General features: G+C 44.3%; 1 protein-coding gene across 2 annotated transcripts in view; it reads right to left on the reverse strand.

The window, feature by feature from the left end:
• The window catches only part of LOC115092853 (poly(ADP-ribose) glycohydrolase-like), a 60,225-nt gene that overhangs the window by 9,821 nt on the left and 24,276 nt on the right, over positions 1-26,128 (reverse strand). For both annotated transcript variants that reach the window (XM_029604214.1, XM_029604215.1), the window contains exons 6-15: positions 25,554-25,643; positions 25,016-25,176; positions 22,883-22,962; positions 21,536-21,599; positions 20,286-20,361; positions 8,417-8,564; positions 8,010-8,088; positions 7,812-7,920; positions 4,404-4,509; positions 2,151-2,279 (exon numbers count right to left, since the gene is read on the reverse strand). In XM_029604214.1, the coding sequence (XP_029460074.1) occupies positions 2,151-2,279; positions 4,404-4,509; positions 7,812-7,920; positions 8,010-8,088; positions 8,417-8,564; positions 20,286-20,361; positions 21,536-21,599; positions 22,883-22,962; positions 25,016-25,176; positions 25,554-25,643 (1,042 nt within the window). The remainder of the gene's footprint in view (positions 1-2,150; positions 2,280-4,403; positions 4,510-7,811; positions 7,921-8,009; positions 8,089-8,416; positions 8,565-20,285; positions 20,362-21,535; positions 21,600-22,882; positions 22,963-25,015; positions 25,177-25,553; positions 25,644-26,128) is intronic.

Below are 26,128 nucleotides of genomic sequence, written 5' to 3' on the forward strand. Positions count from 1 at the left end.
AAATCATAGAGCATATAGAAAGACATGGTTTCATGGAACACAGTCAACATGGATTTACCCAAGGAAAGTCTTGCCTAACAAATCTGCTTCATTTTTTTGAAGGGGTTAATAAGCATGTGGATAAAGGTGAACCGGTAGATGAAGTGTGTTTGGATTTTCAGAAGGCGTTTGACAAAGTCCCTCATGAGAGGCTTCTAAGAAAACTAAAAAGTCATGGGATAGGAGGAGATGTCCTTTCGTGGATAACAAATGGTTAAAAGACAGGAAACAGAGAGTAGGATTAAATGGTCAATTTTCTCAGTGGAAAAGGGTAAACAGTGGAGTGCCTCAGGATCTGTACTTGGACCGGTGCTTTTCTATATGATCTGGAAAGGAATGCGACGAGTGAGGTTATCAAATTTGCAGATGATACAAAATTATTCAGAGTTATTAAATCACAAGTGGGTTGTGATACATTACAAGAGGACCTTGCAACACTGGAAGATTGGGCATCCAAATGGCAGATGAAATTTAATGTGGACAAGTGCAAGGTGTTGCATATAGGGAAAAATAACCCTTGCTGTAGTTACACAATGTTAGGTTCCATATTAGGAGCTACCACCCAGGAAAAAGATCTAGGCATCATAGTGAATAATACTTTAAAATCATCAGCTCAGTGTGCTGCAGCAGTCAAAAAAGCAAACAGAATATTAGGAATTATTAGGAAGGGAATGGTTAATAAAACGGAAAATGTCATAATGCCTCTGTATCGCTCCATGGTGAGACCTCACCTTGAATTCTGTGTACAATTCTGGTCGCTGCATCTCAAAAAATATATAGTTGCGATGGAGAAGGTACAGACAACGGCAACCAAAATGATAAAGGGGATGGAACAGCTCCCCTATGAGGAAAGGCTGAAGGAGGTTAGGGTTGTTCAGCTTGGAGAAGAGACAGCTGAGGGGGGATATGATAGAAGTCTTTAAGATCATGAGAGGTCTTGAACGAGTAGATGTGAATCGGTTATTTACACTTTCAAATAATAGAAGGACTAGGGGGCATTCCATGAAGTTAGCAAGTAGCACATTTAAGACTAATTGGAGAAAATTATTTTTCACTCAATGCACAATTAAGCTCTGGAATTTGTTGCCAGAGGATATGGTCAGTGCAGTTAGTGTAGCTTGGTTCAAAAAAGGTTTGGTTAAGTTCTTGGAGGAGAAGTCCATGAACTGCTATTAATCAAGTTTACTTAGGGAATAGTGACTGCTATTAATTGCATCAGTAGCATGGGATCTTCTTGGTGTTTGGGTAATTGCCAGGTTCTTGTGGCCTGGTTTTGGCCTCTGTTGGAAACAGGATGCTGGGCTTGATGGACCCTTGGTCTGACTCAGCATGGCAATTTCTTATGTTCTTACATAGAGGATTTGGGGTACTATGACATTAAGATTATTTGTTTCCTTAATGTAGGCATTAATGTAGGTTATTGTTCAAGTGTTAATGTCATTGTAAACTTTTCCTTTCAAGCTAATTCTTGAATGTAAAAACAAAGTTTGCAATAAACAAAATTTAAAAAAAATTAAAAGGAAAAATTAAACTTATTCCTTAGCTCTCCCCATTGTTCAAAGCAGACTGAGGACTTTATTGCCCCCCTCTAGTGCACTATGAGTCAGCTGCCCAAAGCTAAATAGCCCACTCCTTTTTTTGGTTTAAACAAACACACAGCAATTTAGTGCAGCAATATCAATATCTAGAAAAATAGAGAGATAAGGCTATCACTATACAAAAAAACAGAAAAATATAACAAAGAAGCCCTGTAAAATAAAGAAAACAAACTTATTCCTTAGCTCTCCCCATGAATCTGTAGTTAGAGCTGTCTCCTTGAAGTTCAAAGCAGACTGAGCAAGGATAGGAGCGCATCTCCCAATGAGATTCTGCCAGTATCCATATAGATGAAGAAATTTTATAGGCTAGAGGCCTGTCTGATCATTATGAACAATAATTTTACCATCACCAAGAAAGCATGAAGGGCCTCATTTCTGCAGTAAAATGTCCTCTTGCTGTGGTCTTTCACCCAGTAATGAACATATTTCATGTATATTGTGTGGGTTTGTACAACACGTGTCACTCTGACCATCATGTCTGCTCTATGTACGAACAAGGGAGCTATAACTTACCAACGGTGACCTTCTCCTTCTGCAGAAACAAGTACATATCATGTAATTCATGCATGATATTTTCATTTCCAAACGTGAAAAAGACCACATCTTTTTTCGCCTCAGCCGCTGCCATTAGCTGCAGGAGAGCTGCAACGCAGGAAAACAAACAAAATCAGCTCTTGACCTGCCTGGTTCCCCCAGTCTGCCCAATCTATTTCCTGGTGCAAAGCCCCAGAGCCCCAACCAATCTCCAGATTTCCCTCCACCATTGGGGATCCTCTGTGCCTGTCCCCAGGCGATCTTGAATTCTGCTATTGGTTTTCTTTACATTTATACTTTATAGCCCAGTGTTACTGGGTCCCCTTCTCCACCATTGCCCCTGGAAGACTCTTACATGCATCCACCACCTTCTCCGTCACCATGTTAAAAATAAAGGCATCTTTATTCCCTCTTCCTCCTATGTAGCCTAGTCACTGTAAGCAACAGTCCTTTGGCCAAGAGGCATGGACTGTATAGCCTGAACCCAGCACAAGTAAGGTGCCACTTCCACAGCATCCTCAGCTGTTATGGGCCCAGAAGGTGGGACAAAGCCAGTTTCCCTGCAGGATGTTGCTGAGCCTTGCAGTTGGCCATTGGGTTTTGGTTTGGTCATTTTTCATCCTCCTCTTTTGGGTTTCCAGTTCAGTTGGAACCTGTGTCTAGGTAGAACACTATCAGCCTTCATTTTTAATTACCCAGCGTTTTATTGCCCCTGTTTTATATACCTCTCCCAATAAGTTAGCTCACTGGTTACAGTGCCAATCTTATGCCAAAGACCACAAACTGCAGCTCCATCTGGTACTTCTGTCCAGCCACTAGGTGATGCTGCTGAGGGATGGCCAATATATAGGGTTGCCAACTGTCTGGATTTTCTCAAGACAATACAGAGTTTTAGAGCAGCATCTGGAAGGGCTAAAATGTCTGGGAATTGTCTGTATTTTAACCCTCCAGACTGGCGCAGCAGCTATCTTCGCACTCATCACCAGCAAGGCTCTCCAAGCCTAGCCACAGCAAATGATGGCGCTAACCTTACAATTGGGAAATTGTCTCAGATTCTTTGGCCACCCCTCTCCTGCCTGTGGCAAAACAGTTAAGAGGCCCAGTGGCACCGTCATGTGGCAGCTCTCCCCCCAGCCACAGCCTGCAAGTAAAGGCCAGCAGGCAGCCAGATCCTCCTCTCCAGTCCACAGCAACCATAGGAATCTCCCCTTCCACCCAGAGCATGTAAGAAAAGGCCCAGCAGACTGCGGAAACTCGCCTCCCACCCGCAGTGCACAAGAAAAAGCCCAACAGGGCCACTGGAACCTCTCCCTCCACCTGTAGTACCAAAATAAAGGCCCAGCAGGCCTCCAGAACCTCCCTCTCCTGCTCACGGCACACAGGTAATGACCCAACAGGGCCGCAGGAAATCTCCTGCCCTCTGTGCACAACAGAAGGCCCAGTGGAGCCACTGGACGCTCGCCTGCAGCACAGAAGAAAAGCCCTGTGGGTCCGTCAGCATGCTGATACAGATGCTTGGAGTGTGAGTGTGTCTGTGTGTGTGTGAGAGAGAAAGAGAGAGAGAGAGAGAGCTTACGTGTGTGAACCAGTGAGTGTGAGACCTATGTGTGTATGTGAGGGAGAGAGGCTTTGAGTGTGAGAGAATGTGTGAGAGAGTATGTATGTGAAGGAGAGAGCCAGTGAGTGTGTTGTGTATGAGGGAGCAAAAGCCTGTGAGCACCTGTATGGAGAGACCGCCAGTGTGTAAGTGGGTTCGAAAACAGACGCCTGTAAAATTAAGCGTCAGTTGTCGGACCCACTGACAGCCGGCGCTTCCACTAATAAGGAGACGCGCTGGTGTCTAGCACATCCTTATTAGTGCGGACCTTAATTTAAATACAAAAATCACGCATCAGGAGAGCGGGCGCTCAACACGGAACACCAGCTCTCCTGCACTTTTTAATGAATCAGCCTGTATGTTATTTGATTTAATGGCCCTTTGACTAATCAAATGTCTCATTATTGACTCGTTAAGAGTTGTCCTGGGCTAGGCTTTATAGACAAGGCCAGTTTTAGGAATGGGGTGGACCACCGTACCTGGGTAATGACACACACACCCTCCCTACCCTTCCACCCAACACTCACACACACTTCACCTCTTAGCTCCCCAGCCTCTCCCTGCCCCAAAGGTGGAGGGGGCGAGGGGCAATGAGCTTAAGCTGCAGGGTGGTATGCGCTCTTTGGAAGCCGTACCTTTAAAGTGGGGATCACCGTTGAAAGCCCCACAGCCCCAGTTTCCTGTAGCTATAGTCTTGCTTGTCTGATGTAGTGTTGGCGAGTTTTTAAAGCCACAATAAGCCTACAAAGGTAGAGAGGGAAAAGAAAAAAAAAAGTGTATGTGAGAAAAAGGCTCACCCTCTCCAGCATGCTGCATCATAGCTCAGAGGGGCAACAAGCAACTTCTAATGGAATAAGGCAGTAGCTGATAAATGGCAGGTTGCTCCCACATTACAAGGACTACAGGCAGCACGAGCTGTATCCTCACAGGCATAAGAACATGGTTATTATTAATAAACACGGCGAGGCTGATATTCAGCATCATTTGTCCGGCTAAGCTCAGATTGAAGCTGGACAAATAGTGGGATCTGAAAACTCCTGCTGGCTGACTGCGTCTTAATCATGGAGGCCTTCTGGGGCCGTTTCTGGGTGGAGTTGTTACCTGAAATTCAGAGCTGACTGGATAAGTTCTCCAACTTCCGATCATGCTATACAGCAATCGTAAAGTTAATGGGATAAACTTAGCCAGCTAAATGTAAGATAGCCGGGTATATTTGGCAATGCAGCCGTACTTTTTATTATTCCACCAAGGATAGGCAGATAAGGTTATCTGACTAACTCTGGCAGTTGCTTAGCAGCCGGACATGGATCACAGTATGCTTGCTGCATCCAAGCTGGGTAAAATTAATTCACTGGGCATAAATTAACAAAGCTATAGTGATTTTCGACAAAGGAATTGTCACTAAGGGGCATATTTTCAAAAGTTCTAGGCGCATAACTGAAAGTGTTTACATCTTCCTAGATGAAAGCTTCCCTCCGCCAACCATCTAAATTTAGGTTCTTAAAAAGTGAGCGGAGCCCAGGGGTGGGGTCAGGCCGAGGCAGGTCAGCTAGGACTTAGCACTGATTCTCAGTATTAGGAGCCTAATTGTAGGAAATGAATAAGCAGGCCTAAAATGTATACACCACAGTTTTAGGCTCCTGAAATTAGATTCATTTTCAGCCAATAGCTTAGGGTCCTCAGCTCTGCTGAAAATGTTCCTCACTTTACATACCTAAACCTGAGGTTCCGAAGTCAGAGGCTCAGTTTTCCTTGAATATCCACCCCTTTGAAAACTGACCAGCGTGCCTAGAACATTTGAATATATGCGCCCCTTTAGAAGCCTAACAAGTGGATGGCTACGAGGCCAGAAAGTAACAAAAGATACTTAGCACTGATTTTCAGTACCGGCTACCTAACTTACAGGTCGATACTGTAACGTGCGGTTGAAGATTTCCCATCTGTAACGTGCTTGGAGCACACAATTCGGACGCGTAAGGCGATTCAGCGATACAGTCTCCAGTTTCACGCGTCCTTAGCGCTTCTTAAAACAGACGCATAACCCTTTCCGCACGCAGCATGTATATGATATGTAAATGAACGAATTAGCTGTATAATGAAGGAATTAGCTATTCCCCTCCGATACTGTGACGCGCGCTCAGATTAACTCCTTTGTAACCCACTATTTTGCCGCGTCCTTAACCTGTTAGTTTACCGCTACCCTCTACTTGGTGTTAGTGTGGTGTTCGAAAATTAAAACGGGAATAAAGTGTAAAAAATGGTGTAAAAAAAAGTGTAAAAACATTGCTTACCTGCCCTGGCCCCGTCCGGTCTCCGCTGCAGCCCCAGTCCTGTCCCCTCCTCCCGAAGCAAAAAAAAAACAAAAACCCGAAAAAGTAGCAAGGCTCGGGCCTGCTACGGTAGTCCCGTCTCCTCTCCTCCCGATTTCGGCGCTCAAGGCGGCCGGGTGGGCGTGCATTCATCCAGGCAGAGGGAGCCGGCGGCGAAAGCAGCCTCCGGCTCCCTCTGCCTGGATGAATGCACGGCCCCCGCCGGCAGTGAATGAATGCCCGTGCGATTTCGGCGCTCAAGGCATATGAGCGCCGAAATCGCACGGGCATTCATTCACTGCCGGCGGGGGCCGTGCATTCATCCAGGCAGAGGGAGCCGGAGGCCGCTTTCACCGCCGGCTCCCTCTGCCTGGATGAATGCACGCCCACCCGGCCGCCTTGAGCGCCGAAATCGGGAGGAGAGGAGAAGGGAGAAGGGACTACCGTAGCAGGCCCGAGCCTTGCTACTTTTTCGGTTTTTTTTTTTTTTTGCTTCGGGAGGAGAGGACAGGACTGGGGCTGCACCGGAGACCGGACGGGGCCAGGGCAGGTGAGCGGGGGCTGGGGGATAGTTTGCCGAGCATCGGGGAACATAACTGTCCGCTTCCTGGTACCTGTCATTTCAAATGTCATTTGAAATGACAGATACCAGCGCGGCCGTGAAGCGTTAGGCCCGCAAACCCAGGATACTGTATAGGCGCTCTATACAGTAAAATGGGTTGCGCGGGCCTAACGCTTGCCTAAGGCTTCGCAGCCGCGGCATGCATTTGCATGCAATTAGAAGAGAGTATAGAGCGGTAGGTGAAGAGAACTGTGGGTGCGGGGAACGAGGGTGCGCCTGACACTGCCGCACTGTTTCTACCGCGGCCTTAGAGTATCGACCCGTTAGGGGCCTATTTATTAAAGGTTTGCTCCCTTTTGTGCCTAGGGAAATTGCTTAGTAAATGATCCTTTTAAGAACTTAAATCTAGGAGAGTGAATTGCAATCCTGAATTTAGGACTCTAAATGTTTTTGAAATTCTCTTTAAATTTAGGCACCTACAACTTAAGATATTGGAGCAAAGCTCCAAGGGCTAAGTACTTTTGAGGTCAGGGCACACTGTAAATAAAAAAAACCAAACAAACTGCATCTTACACAGTGCCACCAGATCAGTCACGCTATTCTCTCAGGCTTCCCCATCTCTGCCTAACTACTCTGTGGTCTCGCCCACCCACTGCTTGTTCCATCTGATACACTCCTACGCTCATTCCCTCTCTGAAGCATAGCAGCCTCTCTGACTGCTTCCTCCAACCTTTTCTCCTTCCGCCTAGCCCTCAATCTCTCCTCTATGGAGCCTGGTGGCTCCTCCATCCCACAGATGCCTCTTCTCTCCAGAGGCTGGCGGCCCCTCTACCTGTTCCTCTTCTGCACACCTCCTCTCTGCAGTTTTGCATCCCCTTCACTTATTCCTCCTCTACCTCAGCCCCTTCCTCCTTTCCAGTAGCCCCTCTACTCATTTCCCTTCCACCACACCCCTAACCTCTCCTTCTCCAGAGGCTTGAAGCCCCTCAACCTCACTCCTCGGTCTGTTCCTCTTCTGCTTTGCCCCCTTTGTGAAGCCCAACAGACCCGCCGTTCATTTTCTCTCCACCTCACCTCTCTCTACCTGTTCCTCCTTCATGCCACTCACTGACTGTTCTCTGGAGCCTGGTGGCACCCCCCTCCTCCTCCTCTCTCCCATCTCCCCTCCAAACCTTGTTTAGCTCTCGATCCATGCAACTTTTTCGGTACTGGTCATTCGGTTTTCGGAAGCGTATGGCATCAATGGCAACAATCTGTATGCAGCGCCGCTGCCAGGAGTCCCTGCCGAACAGAGCAACGTGACAACCCACTGTAAGAATAAAGGCATCCCAGCCCCCACCAACAAAACTGGTTAGTCCTCTGCTCCTTACCTCTCAGTGTGATCGTAGAAAGGCTTCACCCATTTGTAGGTGTCCCTGTATCCAGAATAAATGCTGTACTGTTGTGCTCCTGATTTAAAGAAGAACTCAAAGTTATCCATAACACATTATACTATGCAAACAGAAATACAGGAGTCCAGCATTTTGAGGGAGGTTCAAATTTGATGGATGTTTTGGTGGCATTTCTGTTATTTTGGAGCTGTACATGTTGAATTTTGTATTTAAAAAAAAAATCTCTGTTTATTCAAGTTTTCAAATACAGAAGTCATAAGACAGATCCCCCCCGCAGCCCCCCCAAGCCTGATATTATACAGAAGTTCAGGACAGGTGCAAAAGCAGCATTATTGCAGGACCCTGGCAGAATCAGAAGAGGCTGCATTCAGTAGCTCTTTAGGTACCTGTTATAAGCAGACACTCATTGTCGTCCAATTTCTCAGTAAAGAGGCGGCTGACTAACAGCTCCGTGCTGATGAGGAATCGAATTTCCTCCTGTACCAACCCGGAACTCAGGACGCCACCACCAATCATGGGGCAGGCGAAATCCACCTGCAAAGTCAGAGATGGACGAGAAGTCATTGGGATTCCTCTAAAAGAGTTACCGTGACGAGGGACGGGGGCCGCTGGAAGGGGTTCAGGGCCCTTCGCCTGCCCCGCTTTCCCTATGGGTCGGGACCTGGCAGACGGGTGAGAGACCAGTTGCCTCGCCCAGCCTGCCCTGTTATTCTGTCCACGCTGCCAGCCACACAGTGTAACTGCTTGCGTGATCCCTCCTTATCCAGGACAGTCTCCTGTCTCCTTCTCTGGTACGCCACCAGCTTGGTTGGAAGAACAAGCAAAATCCCCTGCTAGCCCCCAACTTTCCCAGGCTTAGCCGTAAAGCCCTGTAATAATCTAAATAGCTAGCGCTGCTGGTGCAACTGCTGCCCGAACACCCGGCCTCCCAAGTGACAGCTCTGTTCCCCCTGCCACGGCTCAGCTCAGACCCCGGGGATTTAGCAGGTCAGAAAATGTGTTAGAAAATGTGAAAAGGTGTTTCTTTGTAATCCCAGTGTAATCAGTTACATTAAGTTTGTACTGAAGCATAAGGAAGGCTTTTCTGAACTCTGTACTTTTCCACTAAGATGAGGGCCTCTTTTGAGTTGCCTTCCAACTTCAGACACCTGTGCTCTTGGAGGTTTAAAAAAAAAAGTATAAGAAACTTTACTTCTTATCTTTGTTCCTGGGGAGTTAGAAAATGAGAGCCCCCATCTAGCTACCCTTGTCGAGGGGGGCAAAAACGTTAACTACCCTCAATTGGGATGCCTTCAAACTTTCTTATCTTTGTCCTTGGGGAGGCTTCAAAATCTCAGCCCCCACCGGCCTGGCTGTTCTGTCTATTTAAACCCCTGTTAAGAACAGTACGGGAGTGGAGTAAGATAACCTCTGACTGACCGCATGAGAAAGAGACAGTAAAACGGGCTAATTCATGCCATTGGTAAGCCTTTTAATTAGTTATTTTTCTGCATAAGAGAACCCTAGCCACAGGGAGAGAAAGTGAGGAGCTCAGGATCACCAGAGAGTCAGTGACAGGCACAAGGAGAGAAAGTGAGGAGCTCAGGGTCACACAGAGAGTCAGTGACTGAGGCACAGGGAGAGAAAGTGAGGAGCTCAGGGTCACAGAGAGTCAGTGACTGAGGCATGGAGATAAAGTGAGGAGCTCAGGGTCACACAGAGACTCAGTGACGGGGGCACAGGGAGATAAAGTGAGGAGCTCAGGGTCTCACACAGTCAGTGACGGGGGCACAGGGAGATAAAGTGAGGAGCTCAGGATCACACAGAGAGACAGTGACGGGGGCACACAGATAAAATCTGCTCTACTTCTGTAGTTGTGCTCTTAATTTTAAATCACTTACATGAGAAGATTTAACTTACGTTTCTTATCAATTGTCAGCTTTTACACACATGATTCCTTAAATTATGTAATATGCATGCAAGAAGGAAATTCCCAGATTTTCCAGTCATTTCACCAGTTTGCCCAGTCTATCTGCAGCTTGGGAACACTCTCCTGAGTCTTCACCCTGAAGTCCCCCCACATCATCTAGACCCCTTACCCAATCTTTTTTTTTTTTTTTAGTTTATTTTTATTGAAAAATTATATATATATTTAAACACTAGATGCCTTGTAACAGAAAATCTGAGATAATGTGTAATACAATACAACAAGGAAAAATAAGCAATTTCAATATAATTCCAAATACACTTCTCCCATTTTACAGGAAAAAGGCTAGGAGAACAGGACAGAAAAAAAAAAGAAAGAAAAAAGAAAGGACTGAGTGGAATATTCCCATCTATACATCAAATGCAGAGGATCTTTGAGATCTAACCATTAACATAAGAATCTGAGCAAAATCTCAGCTGAAGAGGGGGCGCACTGATGTCACCGACGGGAATGGCCGCCTAGACAGAGAGCTCCCGGCATGTCTAACTTAATCCAATACAATAAAATGCCATCCTAGTGGGTCCAGACTCGAAATCGGGCTGGGAAGTGACGAATAACACATCATGACCACCAAGGGGAAGAATCTTGATCTTAAACAATTCTCTTATTCTAAATCGGCAGGGGAGATGTCAGACTGAAAGCAGGTAGGCCGCAGTCAAGGCCTCTGAGGCGGCGTCAGATCACGCTTCCCCCTCCGCAGACTTACCATCCCGAGCAGAATTAAGAGAGTGGTTCGTGGAATTGCATGCTGATATGAAGCACCATAAACAGGACCTTCTCACATCTATTTCAGAAATAAGAGATGATTTAGCAGCCCTGGGAGCGAAAGAGGACGATCTCGATGTGCGAGTGGAGGGGCAGGAGGATTCGCTGAAGAAGCTTGTGAACTACCAGCAGCAAATTCATACGGAGCAGGAGACCCTGGCAGAAAAACTGGAAGATTTAGAGAACTGATCTAGGTGATGCAACTTAAGAATGCGGAGTGTGCTGGAGACACCAGAATATACGGACTGCCTTGCTGTCTCCACAACAATATGTAAGTTTCTGCAGGAGTCGGCCTCTCACCCACGGGCGGATGATTCTGGAACACCAGAGGCAATAAAGATAGAGAGGGAGCACTTGGTCGGCCTAAAATATCAGGCCGACCAAGAGACAGTTACTCCACAAAAGGAGCAACTTCCTGCAATTGCAGGAAAGAAACAGGAATGGTCCTAGGAAGGACATAAAATATCGATTTTCAATAATCTAGCCTCGGTCACGTTGCGTAAATGCTTTGACGTAAGGGCAGTAACTACAGTACTGCAGGAGAATAATATTCCCATTTGGATTATCGTTTATGGTGAATGGCGTCTTACAGAATTAAAACCATGACAGAGGCAGAAAAAGTCTTCTGACAAGCCAATCTGACCATCTCCTTTCCAAGAGAGCAGAAGAGGATACAATCAAGATAGCCGCAACTCCGAGTTGATAGAGAGCTGGCATCCACAAGCGACTGGAAAGCCAGACTTTCAAACCTAAACCTCTGGCGTTATCGGGAAAAGACTGCTTAGATGGCACCTGAATTTGAAAGCTGTGCTAACTATAGCATGCAATCAGATTGATTTGGATGGCGGAAAACATGAGACATTAGAGAGCCAAAAGCAGTTTTTACTTTTTAGTGAAATATTAGTTCAAAGTTTTCTTGGCCCTATTGAACTCTTGGTTTATGATGAGGATTCGTTGTTACTCCTGGATGGGTGGACTTTCTACTGGTGTGGCATGTCCCCCGAGAAAGGTGGTATCCTAGGGAAGGATACAATAACACAGGAGGGTGGGCTCAAAACTGGGAAAGGGGTATACTCATGAGCTTATCTTGCATCAAACCATCAGTACAGGAAGAAGTTATGTTTTATGTTTTTTGTCTCACTTAACATATTAGTAGGCAACTGCATTGTTAAACGTATGGTCCCTTAATGTTATTTATAAGAAAAGACAATTGTTGTTGAGAGATTTAATAAGCAATAAAGTATCTGTTGTGCTAATTCAAGAAACCCATATAAAGCGTAGGTACGACAATGTCTTGAAGCTTAAGGGTTATCCTGTTCAGTATTTGACGGTCAGCATGAAAGGCAAAAAGTATGCTGGTGTTGGCATACTACTCTCCCAATCTCTCACCTATGAGTACTTGTCCCATATTACAGATCCTAATGGGTGCTATATATTTTTTTTAAATAAAAAACTGGGGGAGAGGTGTACACCATCACGAGTGTGTATGCATCTAATACAGATCAAGGCCCCTTTTTGATATCCTTAGATGGGGTACTTGTAGAAGGGTCAATTATATGGACAGGAAATCATAATCTTGTGAGAAATCCCAGATTGGATACATCTAACTATAGGATCACTTCTAGTTGGAAGACCAGGACAGAATTATCCTCTTATGTCCAGATGGGGCATGGTGGACATATGGAGGCAGCTATACCCTACCCTCCAGGTCTTATACATTTTACTTTATCCCCCATGGGACTTATTCGAGAATTGACTTTTTGATTATTGATAAGCCTCTACAAAACAAGGTGTCCAGTGTAGGGATCGGTAACATAACGTGGACCGACTTTGCCCCACTTGGGTTACGATTCATCTATTAAATCTGGATACTGGTTTGAGATATTGGCATCTGAATGATAGCTTGCTTCAAGAAGAACAACTTTGAGAGAGGTTATTATTTCTTGACCTGAATTAAACAATTATACCATGGTCATCAGGCTCAAGTTAAGGTCAACAGGGGGTACGGTTATAATTTTCCAGTGCAAAGAGGAACGTGTCCAGGCTGCCCATTTCTCTCTATTGTTTGCACTATTCCTCGAACCATTCACCACTGGAATTCACAGATCCACTGAAATTACTGGGATGCAGAAGGGAGATATGAATTTTAAAATCTTTTTGCAGACGATATTTTACTCACTCTGACCAACCCGGTCTTATCACTACAGAATATTACTATTTGACTGTAAAAGATTGAAGTTCATCTCGATAAATCTGAAATTTTAAACATTAATGTAGCAGAGAATATTGCTCGCTATCTACAATCTGCCTTTCCCTTTAAATGGGCCAAAAGTCCATAAAGTACCTAGGGGTGCATATTGGGCCTGATGTGAAGGATTTATTTATGCTGAATTACCTGCCCCTACAGCAGGCAATAGAGAAAAACTTAACTAGAGGGGACAGAGAACAGTTCTCGTGGTCGGGGCGGATTGTCGTTGTAAAAATGAATATCCTACCTCAGGTTTTTGGGTTTTTTTTTATATCTTTTTATTACTTTACCTGTTTTTATCAGCTCTGCCATACTCTGTGCTTGGCAAAAAAAAGTCTTTGACTTTATTTGGCGACGGTGACCCCCCACGGGTGTCTCGTTTACTGCTTTTTCAGCCCAGAGATAGAAGGGGGTTAGGCGTACCAAACTTGGAGTGGTACTATGCAGCGGCTCAACTTAAAGCCACACCACACATGCACAAGGTAATATCTACAAAACAATGGGTCCACTTTGAGGAAAATATATTGTAGGGGACATGCCTCTGAGAGCAATGCCCTGGCAGCCACAAACTATTTGGTGCGCTGCGGGTGAAATACCATGCTCTTTGGGCACGACGATAAAGGTCTGGTCTAAATGGCGGGAACGATTGGTGGGGGCGCAGGGATTATTTTTATTTATTCTATTTATCTTATAACCCAGCAGCATATTTAAGACCTTTAGGATGTGGCATAAACCGGGAATCAGCCGGATAGAGCATATAGGGGGTCATTTTCAAAGGAGTTACGCATGTAAATGTGACATGCTATCGTAGCAATTTTCAAAAGCTATTTACTCGAGTAAAGTGCACTTACTTGAGTAAATCCTATGGACAATTCAATGGCATATATTGTAGCAATTTTGAAAAGCCCACTTACTTGAGTAAAGTGTATTTACTCGAGCAAAAACCGGTTTTGCTCGAGTAAATGCTTTTTAAAATCTACCCCATACTGAATGGAGGTTCCCCTATGCCCCAGGAAGATGTGAAGGCCAAATATCATTTGTCTAGCTGTACCCTTTTAGCCTACCATCAAGTGATACATTTTCTCCGTTCCCCGGAATTTAAGCCTTCATTGGCTAAAGGGAAAACCCTTTCTGAACATCTCTGTCAGGAAGCAGATAGGAAGAGAGGCTTGGTTTCAAAGATGTATTCTTTACTTAATGACCATTCCCTCACATCAAGGCTTGGGAAACTTTAGAAAGATGGGATCAGATCTAGAATTCCATTAGGAAATGTTCTATTTCTGCCACGTTGCAGGAAAATTGTTACACATGGCTTGTCAGGTGGCATCTCACTCCTCCAGATTGCAGCGCAGATATCCTTCCGTAAACGCCTCCTGTTGGAGAGAGAGTGTGACTAGACAGGTCCCTTTATCCATAGCTGGTGGGATGGGGGAAAAATGACCTCGTTTTGGATGGCAGTAACAGCCTGGCTAGAGGGGATCCTAGAGATGGGGGTTTTGTATTGCTTAATGTGCCTCCCCCAACCACTGAAGAAATCCCAATTACAAACTATGTCAGCAAGTTGTCATTGCAGCTCCACTGGAGTTGGCACTTCATTGGAAATCCAGTGCTGTTCCTCTCTACAAAGGGTTCAGCAAGGAGAACATACTTTTTGTCGAACGGCAGCTATCTCAGCTGCCTTATCCAAATGTAAAGCAATGTTGAGAGAGGTGTGGGGGCCTTTTCTACTCTGGGAGGAATCTAATTATAGCATCTGACTGAACACGTATGTATTTCATCCCTGTACTGTATATATAGTGGTTACTTCTTCCACTATCTCTATATTTAGCTCATGAGTCAAAGGGAGGGTGGGGGGTAGAGGGTCTGTTTACTTATGGAAAAATGAGAGTCAACAACTTGACTTATTGTGAAGAGTGAACTTTATTGTTGAATGCATGTTTGACACTCAATAAAAATCTTTAATTTAAAAAAAAAAAATCTGAACTGAGATGGCTCACATGAAGAGGTTTCACAATGCATTTACAAGGTTCCTGTGATATAAACTGTGCACCAAGCACCAGAAGCTCTGGACAAGAATTTTTTTTCTATGATCTTGAGTAACTCTAGTTGTAATGTCAGGGTAGATCCAGACTTTCTGATCATAAAACAGGGCTAACCTAGTACGAAAGAAAAATCTCAAACTAGATTCTCAAGAAACAGAAACCAAAAGTATTCCTCTATTAAGCAAATGAGCTTCTTCTGGAGGTTTCTAGGAAATCTATTAATAGAGCTCACCCACTCATTTTTGCACTTTTAAGATGTTTACGATCACTTACCCCAGATACTGAGCAGATGTACACATATGCAAGTAAGAGACGAACATGCGTCACTTTGGCGGCTTTTAAAATAGCAACTTACACACGTTCACATTGGCCCACCCCCCCTTTTTTTTTTTAACACACAAACGTACATGTAGTCTGTATTACACACATACGTACCGGTTTTTAAAATAGTGTGTACTTGCGTATATACTGTTTTACACGCACACGCTTTTTTTTTTTTTTTTAACCACACGCATTGTTTGAAAATCCACCTATAAGATTACGGAATTGTGATAGGTTGATAATAAAAATGAAGCTGCCACCTTTCCTCACCTTCTCACTCTTTCAATAGCTCTCCTGTCACTCAGGTTCTAGCAATGTGCTAAGTGCTGTCAGGACATTCATCTAGAGTGCTAAAGTATAGAAGTGTGTCGACTGTTCAAGTGGCAGGTAATTGAGAAACAATTATTGTTAAATTGTAAAAGGAATTCCACTTTGTGTGTGTATAAGCGGTATATAAAAACCTTTTAACTAAATAAATTCATGAATGATACATATCATGAAAAGTAAGCCCTTCTGATTGTGGCATGGTTGATGCAACCTCACAGGCAAATTTGCTAGGCCCCACACAGACAGTAGGCAGACATGCTCAGGCTGGGCCTAGGTCGAGCTTCAGCTATACCAACCCCATTTCCCACGGGTTGAGCCTTTGGGTTTAGAGGCTGGCAGGATTTAGGCAAGGGTCCCGTAAGGAATGTCATAATGCCTCTGTATCGCTCCATGGTGAGACCGCACCTTGAATACTGTGTACAATTCTGCTCGCCGCATCTAAAAAAAGATATAATTGCGATGGAGAAAGTACAGAGAAGGGCTACCAAAATAATAAGGGGAATGGAACAACTTCCCTACGAGGAAAGACTAAAGAGGTTAGGACTTTTCAGCTTGGAGAAGAGATGGCTGAGGGGGGATGTGATAGAGGTGTTCAAAATCATGAGAGGTCTAGAACGGGTAGATGTGAATCGGTTTTTTACTCTTTCAGATAATAGAATGACCAGGGGGCACTCCATGAAGTTAGCATGGGGCACATTTAAAACTAATCGGAGAAAGTTCTTTTTCACTCAACGCACAATTAAACTCTGGAATTTGTTGCCAGAAGATGTGGTCAGTGCACTTAGTATAGCTGTGTTTAAAAAGGATTGGATAAGTTCTTGGAGGAGAAGTCCATTACCTGCTATTAATTAAGTTGACTTAAATAATAACCACCGCTATTACTAGCAATGGTAACATGGAATAGATTTAGTTTTTAGATACTTGCCAGGTTCTTATGGCCTGGATTGGTCACTGTTGGAAACAGGATGCTGGGCTTGATGGACCCTTGGTCTGACTCAGTATGGCATGTTCTTAAGTTCTTAACGGTCAGACAAAGTCAGGAAGTAGGCCAAGGTCAGGGCAGGCGGAGATCAGGCAGTGTCCATGGTACAGGCAATGGTCAGGGCAGGAGGAGATCAGGCAGTATCAGGATTCAGGCCGGGAATAGGTACCAAGACTCTGTCAGAGAGCTACAGGCAGGGAAGACAAGGGCAAGAACGGGCAAGACACGGTCAGGAACAAGGCACGGCAAGGAGCATGATCAGGACAAGGCAAGACACAGAGCAGGAGTGGAAGCAAACAAGGAACTGGTTTGGAGGCAAGGCAAGGAACAAATAGCAGGTCAAGAAGTAGCACCACACACTGCAGGCAAGGCAGGAGGACCTGTTACTGATGATGTCATCCCCACTCTAGTATAAAAGGAAGCTCAGCAAGCGCCCACAAGCAGTGTTACCTGCCTAGCCTATAAAAGGGCTTCAGGAAGTGTAGGTGGTTCTAATCACACCCCAAGATATGCACTACATTGTGAGAAAAAGGGAAATTATGTAGGAGCAGTTGGAGGTAAGGTGTGTCACAATACATTAACAAATGTGTTTATACTGCACAGAGGGTCAATAGTTACAGTGTTCAAAAGTAAATAAAGTTCCCCCAGTCCCGCCCACCCATCCAAGCATATGAACATCCAACACCACAAGGTGATAGGACTCAAAGGGAGCACACCCCTAGGCCCTGTTATAGCTCTAACACCTGCTCCATATACTTCATCTGTGACTATTGACCCTATGTACAGTATATGCACCATTGTTGTTATTGTTTCTTCTATTGGTTAAGCTGGTCAATAAAACCACAAATTATTTTTTTAAAAATGTGTTTACAATATCAAAGTACGTGACCAGAGAATGTAAAAGCAGAGGGAAATTCTCAAACAAGGATACAGTTGTATGCAAAAATGTAGGCATCCCTAGTCAAACTGTATGTTTCAACTGACAACCTCTACATGGAAAATGTTAAACACTAGTGAAAATATTGACAATCGGCATCATAATAGACACTACTAGTAATAGAACTTTGTTGCCTTCTAAATAATCATCTAGCATAATTTTGTGCAATTTTCAATTTGCATATAAAACTTATCTTAAGAACATAAACTGCCATACTGGGTCAGACCAAGGGTGCATCAAGCCCAGCATCCTGTTTCCAACAGTGGCCAATCCAGGCCATAAGAACCTGGCAAGTACTCAAAAACTAAGTCTATCCCATGCTACTGATGCTAGTAATAGCAGTGGCTATTTTCTAAGTCAACTTGATTAATAGCAGGTAATGGACTTCTCCTCCAAGAACTTATCCAAACCTTTTTTTAAACCCAGCTACACTAACTGCACTAACCAAATCCCCTGGCAACAAATTCAAGAGTTTAATTGTGCGCTGACTGCAAAATAATTTTCCCCGATTAGTTTTAAATGTGCTACATGCTAACTTCATGGAGTGCCCCATATCCTTCTATTATCCGAAAGAGTAAATAACCGATTCACATTTACCCGTTCTAGACCTCTCATGATTTTAAAGACCTAAATCATCTCTCCAAGTTGAACACCCCTAACCTCTTAGGGGAGCAGTTCTATCCCCTTTATCATTTTGGTTGCCCTTCGCTGTACCTTCTCCATCACATATATAATCTTTCTTGAGATGTGGTGACCAGAATTGCACACTGTATTCAAGGTGTGGTCTCACCATTGAGCGATACAGAGGCATCATGACATCCTCCATTTTATTCACCATTCCCTTCCTAATAATTCCTAACATTGTTTGCTTTTTTGACTGACACAGCACACTGTGTATTATCCACTATGATGCCTAGATCTCTTTCCTAGGTGGTAGCTCCTAATATAGAACCTAACATTGTGTAACTACAGCATGGGTTATTTTTTCCTATATACATCATCTTGCTCCCTGAACCTGGAGAGAGACAAAGGACGTGGAAAAGAGCGCAAAAAACAGTCTATCAAAATTGTAATTGTGTTTTCACCTCACTATGCACGAAGCTGATGAATTATGCATAGGTAAGCCCTTAAAAGCAGTAGGAAGCAAGAACTCAGTGGTGATTGATTGTTTCCCATCAAAAAGAAGACGACCCATTTGAGTGCTGTCACTGAGCTCCCTGCACCCATGGCTGAGAGAAGGACCAATCCCCACCCAGGTTCCCTGAATAGAGGAGCAGAGTACACCTTGTTGCTGGCGAGTGACAAGGTAAAGCCCTTCTCAGCTCTGGATGCCCTTGCCTGGGGAACAGATCCTGCCACCTCAGAATTCAGAGGTCCAGGCCACTGAGAAAAGACTACGCTGAATGTCCACTGCACTGGTGAGTTTTAAGCAATCCCTACAAGTGGGTCAGAAAAATAAGAGTTATTTTTAGCTCTGGGATGGAAGTCTCCGCTAGGGGAGGTGATGCTAGCATTTACTTTGTAATCTGATAGGCCAGATGATAAGTAAGCAGTAATAATCTAATTTTTTGTGCGTTTCTTGATGCAGTATTATGCCTAGCCCTGTGTAACTAAGAGATAAAGCATTGTTCAGAAAAACAGTTTGGTGAATTCTCTCAGCAGACAGACAGGAGGAATCGCTCGTAAATAAAGGAGGTACACTAAAAGGGGATGGAGTAAAAATCCTAATTTTTCTCCCTACAGCCCTTCTCTACACTTTCTCCAGTGCAATTATATCTTTTTTGAGATGCGGCGACCAGAACTGTACACAGTATTCAAGGTGCGGTCTCACCATGGAGCGATACAGAGGCATTATGACATTTTCTGTTTTATTCACCATTCCCTTTCTAATAATTTAACATTTTTTAATGTTTTTTATATACCGACGTTCGTTAATAACATCACATCGGTTTCCATAAAACAGAAGTGCAACAAAAGGCTTTACAATTAAACTGATTTTGAATTGGGGAGGGGGCTACTAAATAACAGGAGCTAGGAAGGGGGGGGATGGAGGATACAATAAGAACGAATGGGGATATTACAATAATATAATAATTCTGTTTGCTTTTTTGACTGCTGCAGCACACTGAGCCAATGATTTCAATGTGTTATCCACTATGACACCTAGATCTCTTTCTTGGGTTGTAGCACCTAATATGGAACCCAACATTGTGTAATTATAGCATGGGTTATTTTTCCCTATATGCATCACTTTGCACTTATCCACATTAAATTTCATCTGCCGTTTGGATGCCCAATTTTCCAGTCTCACAAGATCCTCCTGTAATTTATCATTATCCGCTTGTGATTTAACTACTCCGAATAATTTCTGGATGGATATTCAGTCACAGCCCCATCACAGTCACTCAATCAGGAAAAATAAAATTAAATAACAAGCAGGACAGAATTACATAGTCTGTTTTTTTACACTGATCATCAACTTGTGCAACATCTGCACAGCAGGAGGCTCCACGTTTCTACTTCCAATGTGAAACCCTTTTGTCTTCTGCTCAGCTTGGGTCCTAACAATTATTTTCTGAGCTGAGAAGCAGATGCAGAGTCAAAAGCATTTAAAAACTCAGCTGCATGCCACCCTATCTGCAATGATGAAATGCAGCAGCCACATACCTGGAGCATACCTGCACCATCTTTCTCAATGTTCCCTTCACATGTCACGTGCAGTTTGGGGAGCCTAGATCTGGAACTAAATCGGAGGGAGATAGTGTTAGAGCGGGAAGCAATCCCAGGGACCAAACCCCCAGCACAGTGAGAAACTGATATGGCAGCTATGCAGGGGAGATGACCTTTTCACGGCCTGGCCAGCAAGAGGCGCTGGTGTGGGTTCTTGCTGGCTCTAGTGCCAAAGGGGACATGTTCCCTCACAAAAATTATTTTAATCTCCTAATTTTCTCCCACTTTACATTCCTATGCAGGCTAGAGGGAAGTCTCACCTGAGGCTAACCCACAGTGCCATTCTTACTCCAGTGGGGGTCACTACAGAAACAGCCCCCACGTTCCTTTGCCTCCTAGAAGTCCAGCCTATCATCTCCTCAACATGACCGAGCCCCACCAGTCAGGCAACTAAAACCCCAAGTCTCCCATACGGTAGCGCTACAGCAGAGCCAAGGGACCAGCCCTTCTTACTCTGATTGGTACATTTATAGAACCCCTTCATTCAAAGCACTGTACACCAGTGAACATGAGAAATATAAAAATCAGACAAAGGTGGGGAAAGAAACTTTCTAAGGTTCCTACCATGTGGGATGGGGAGGGGCAGAATCTCAGCTTGGAAATTCTAGGAAGATTGTCTTAGCTGAATTCCAATACAGCTTGTACACCAGAAATAACAGCCAGCTCCAACTCTTGTGAAAAGTGCAAGGGGATATATTTCCCTTTCTTCACCAGGGCTGCCAACTCTCAGTAAACTTACTGACAAGTCAGTAAAAACAAACAAAAAACGGGTCCAGTAAAATATGTTTAGGTCAGTAAAAATGTCATGAGCAATAGGGCCTGTGTCTCCAGTGGTGAGGGCTCAGGGTCTGTGAGGCTGCATGACTTGGAAGCGGGGAACTATATTTTAGTGCATAAAAGGGGTGAATGTCGGTATATTAAGTCCAGCTGGCGCAGTGGGTCAGTATTTATTCAGAGGGAAAAGGGCCCATTGGGTCAGGACTGGCTCAGAGGGAAGAGCACCCCTAACACCATTCTGGGGTAACTGGGTCAGTACTGGCTTCCAACACCATGCTGGGACACTGAATCAGAGGAAAACGTGTTCCCTAACACCATGCTGGGGACATTGGGTCAGTACTGGCTCACAAGGTAGATCACACTATCTCATGGAAATGAGAGGGTCAGCTGGTATAATCATGGGCACTCACTTTTTCCAGATCACTTCATTCTTCTGAACATGCCATCTCTCAAACGTCACCACACCGCACGGCACTGAAGAAAGAGGTGAATTAAACAAACAAATGAGAAGTGGGGTTATATACAGGGAAGCAATATCGCCATAAAAACTAAAAAAGAATTAATAATCCATCTCAGAGTCTCAAACAACTTTTGAACTTCAGGAATTAATGATCCATTTCGGGGTCTCAGATACCTCCCTAATCTTCAGTATTAATCTACTGCAAGGTTTCAAGCATCTCTCTGTCATCAAGGATTGATGATCCCTTTGGGGTCTCGGATAACGACCTATATAAGCACCTCCCTAACCTTCAGGATAATGATCCATCTCATGCTCTCAATCTCAAGAATTAATGATCCATCTCAGGCTTCCTAACTGCCACGATTAAATGATCTACATCGGGGTCTCAAGCATCTCCCAATCATCGGGGATTGATGATCTCTTCAGGGGTCTCAGACATCTCCTATACACACTGATTAATGATCCATTTCATGGTCTCAAGCAACTCCCTGAACTCCAAGATAAATAATCTGTCTCAATCTCTGGGATTAATGATCCATCTCAGACTCCTTCTTCAGAGATGAATGATCCATCTCAGGATATCTGGCACCTTGAATTATCTGTTTTGTGGTCTCAGGCTCCTCCCTAACTTTAGGAATAAGAGGATTAATAGGAAATGGTCATAGTCTAACACCTGCATATCTGAGAATCTGGGAAACAAACCCTCATATCATGAAATTGATCAAAAGAACAAGAAAGGAAAAAAAACATACAATGTTTTTAGTTGCTCTCAGTACCATGTTAATTAGCAAGGCAATGAATACATTAATTACATGCACGTATTCATTTGCTTGCCTGTGTTGTGCATGTATTTGAATGCTACAACCCTGAACACCTTGCTGAACAGATTGGATGGACCATTTTGATCTCTCTCTACAGTCATTTACTATGTTACCATTAAATAACTGAAGTTCAGTTCCCATTCATTTAGGTGCAAAAATGGTTTACTGGAGCTGAAAGCACATTGGGATCTTGCTAAGATCCATTAACTGTGCTTCCAGCGGAAGCAACGATTAACCTTTATCAAGGTCTCATTTAATGGGAAAGTCTTCAAAGGCCTCATTCCCTCCACCTCCAACACTCCTGGGAGAAATTAGGTTTAATAAACTCACTGGCCCCTAAACATACACACACTATCCCCCCCCCCCCCCCCGAAAAAGGACAGAAGCAGGGCAACCAGGGCCGGGAGCAACGGCTGGTAAGGGAGATGAACAGGCGGACAGAGGGTGCAAGAGAGAATGGATTTCCAGATACATACTATTTTCAACAACCTGAGAGAAGTAACAGAAGATGGTGTGCAGTTTCTCTCTCCTCTTTGGGTTCCAGTCCTCAAACAACCTGTGAGAAGAAAGCAGCACACAAATCGGATATTCCTCCTCAGCCAACATCACAGGGAAAGAGAGTGAAGGAAGAGACTGCAGTCAGTTTTTCAAAGACTTAAAGGATAATAGTCACCGGCCAGATTGCAAAGTTAGCCAAATAAACTTATCCGGCTAACTTTGATGGTACATTCAGTGGTGCAGCTGCACCGCTGAATATACCTATCTTATAGTTAGCAAAATGAAATTTAGGCCTGCTCTTCAACAAGACCAGAGATAAGTTATCCAGCTAACTCTGAATCTGAGTTAGCTGGCTAACTTAACTGTGCCCCAGAACACCCCTATGTAATTCGGCTAAACTTTAGATAATACGCTATACAGCTAACATTGAGCCGGATAAGTGAAGGAAATATTCAAAAGTTGGCATTTAGCCAGATAACTCACTAGTTATCTGGCTAAATGTCACTGAATACCTACCCTTTAGTCAACTGTTATTTGTGTAAAGACAGAGCTAACGTCCCCAAGTCAGCTGTGCACAGATAAGTAGACTTTCAGGCCCCTGAAAGAACTTAATGTGTACAAATCTGGTCAGATAAAAAAAAGCATTCCTTGAAAATGTTAGATTTTGATTTTCAAACTCCATGTACAAAGGGACGCCGAGTTTAAATGTTGTCATGTTCTGTCTGACCTGTACAACTCTGCAGCAAGGCAACTAGGCAGCTATTTATATCTCTATAGGAGGCCCACCTAGTAACTCGAGGTGAAGGTTAGGTATTCCTGTAGGGGTTAGGGGCCACGTTGACATGCAGAGTGTGATGTATGAACAGAACAGTACACTCTTGTGAAGAGTTGATAACCTTCGGAGTGAGGAAGCTCACCCAAAGATGAGATTTGTGCAATGTTCTCTCAACCTAGCTTGATGTTACCCAGGTAGAGAGTCTAAATGGCCCCTAACCCCTACAGTAATACCTAACCTACACCTTGAGTTACTAGGTGGGCCTCCTATAGAGATATAAATACCTGCCTAGTGTGAGGGCATTATGGCTAGTCAGTCTCTCTCCCATAGCTAGGCTGGCTCTCCAGGAGCTTAAAAATGATCCCCCCAGTGGTTGTATGCAGGAAATACAACAATTCTGGCACTGCAAAGTTATCGCAATTTGTGCTAATGACTATGCGAAGCGCTAACATAGCACACTTTGCGATAAACTATTCCCCCTATCGCACATGATATTTGGTGCATTGTGATAAATCCAGGCCTAAGGTTGTACCTGAGACAATGGAAGGTAAAGTGACTTGCCCAAGGTCACAAGGAGCGACAGCAGGACTCAAACCCTGGTCTCCTGGTTCGTAGCCCACTGCTCTAACCACAAGGCTACTCCTCCACTCCATATCCTTGGACAGCTCTATGGCTTAAACATAACTTATCCAGTTAACTTGATTCCTCCCCAGTCCACCTGCCCCGAGTTTTCCAGCTAAAAATTTAGCCAGACAAGTCACTTATCCAGCTATGTGGCACCCACTGACCGTAACCAGATATTCAGCAGCACCACTTAGCCAGATAAGTCTGACGTATCGGGCAAAGTTTATTTTTGTTGTTGGGTTTTTTTTTTTAATATTAGGCTCTATTGACATTTACTCATTATGCCTTTCCTAATAATTCCTAACATTCTGTTTGCTGTTTTGACCACCACCACACACCGAAACAAAGATTTTAAAGTATTGTTCACTATGACACCCAGGTCCTTTCCCTGGATGGTAACTCCTAATATGAAACCTAGCATTATGTAACTATAGTGAGGGTTACTTTTCCCCATGTGCATCACTTTGCACTTGTCCGAATTAAATTTCATCTGCCATTTTGATACACAATCTCCCAGTTTCACAAAGTACTTCTGCAATTTCTCACAATCTGCTTGTGAAGCAAGTTCAGGGTTCACCCAAAGCTCTGTCAGCATATCCTTCTCTGTCCGAGATAGTGCCAGAAAGAGTTTTACCATCAAAGTGTCTGCAGCTGTCACAGCACATTGGTGTACCTCCTCTTCCCTCCCCCCGAATATCTTGTCCTCACTCACTTGCTGAAGTTGATGCTGGGATAGTTGGCATACTCAGAATTGCTTTGGGTGGTGTTGCGATGAGGGAAGGTACAGAAGAAGGCATTGGCCAGGAGGCAGGCTATCTGCTGCTGGGACATGCTGAGTGCCATCTGCTTCCCCCGTTTCAGCAGAGGGATTGCCTGCAGGAGAGTGATAAAAGGAATCCCACAGTCAGGACACTGGAAATCCCAATACAACTTACCCATTCTCTGAAGGGTTGCAAAAATCTGAAAGAGTCACAGGAACCTCCAAAGAAGAGGGTCAGGCTACGGTACATTATGAACAATACTAAATCTGCCACACTCCTAGGGTAAAGCTCGGGATCTGGAAGGCCATAGTTCCGTATTCCCAGACTCCTAGGGTAAGACTCTACATTTAGTTCCTTATAGCTCCGTATTCCTACAATAAATAAGGCAGCTTTAGTGTAAGACTATAAAAATATTTTCATGTTGTCCGTCATTGATACAATCAGCAATTCATGTAACACAGATCTGAATGACAAAACTCATCCTGTCACCTTTGGACAGAGGTCAGGGAGCTGCAGTGCCAGTTGCGCCATCTGTGGGATCACTTTAAGAATGAGGTACTTTTTCTTGTCTTCTGGCAGCTGTAAGGGCGAAGGGACAAACATAGAAGATTAACAGATATCTGTAAGATTGAAAGATTAACTGGGTTCAGATTCCAAACCTAATCAGATGCTTTTCAAAACCAGCCCGTGAGGATAAAAGAAGACCATCAGAGATGTCCAATCTTCTTCCAGCTGCCTTTTATAACTTGTTCCCCTCTTCTTATCTCCCGGCCCTCCAATTTCTCTCTCTTACCCCAGAAGGCACGGCAAATGACAACAGAATCCTCGCCAGCAACAAAGACTAGAGATAAGTTGCCTTCCCAGCTAACCCTTGGCGCCACTCTTTGGCTGGCAAGGGCTGCTGTGGCCAAGCCCTTCAAAGACTTCCCCACTCCAACAGATGAGAGTCTCGAAGCATTCAGCTGGAATGCTGCAGTGCTTGAGCCCCAGGGCCAACCTATCTATATCATCTGTACATTAATCCCGTGGAAGATCAAGAACCCGCAATGAATTCTACATTCTCT

This window comes from Rhinatrema bivittatum, chromosome 5 (assembly GCF_901001135.1).
Source record: "Rhinatrema bivittatum chromosome 5, aRhiBiv1.1, whole genome shotgun sequence".
Classification (NCBI taxonomy): domain Eukaryota; kingdom Metazoa; phylum Chordata; class Amphibia; order Gymnophiona; family Rhinatrematidae; genus Rhinatrema; species Rhinatrema bivittatum.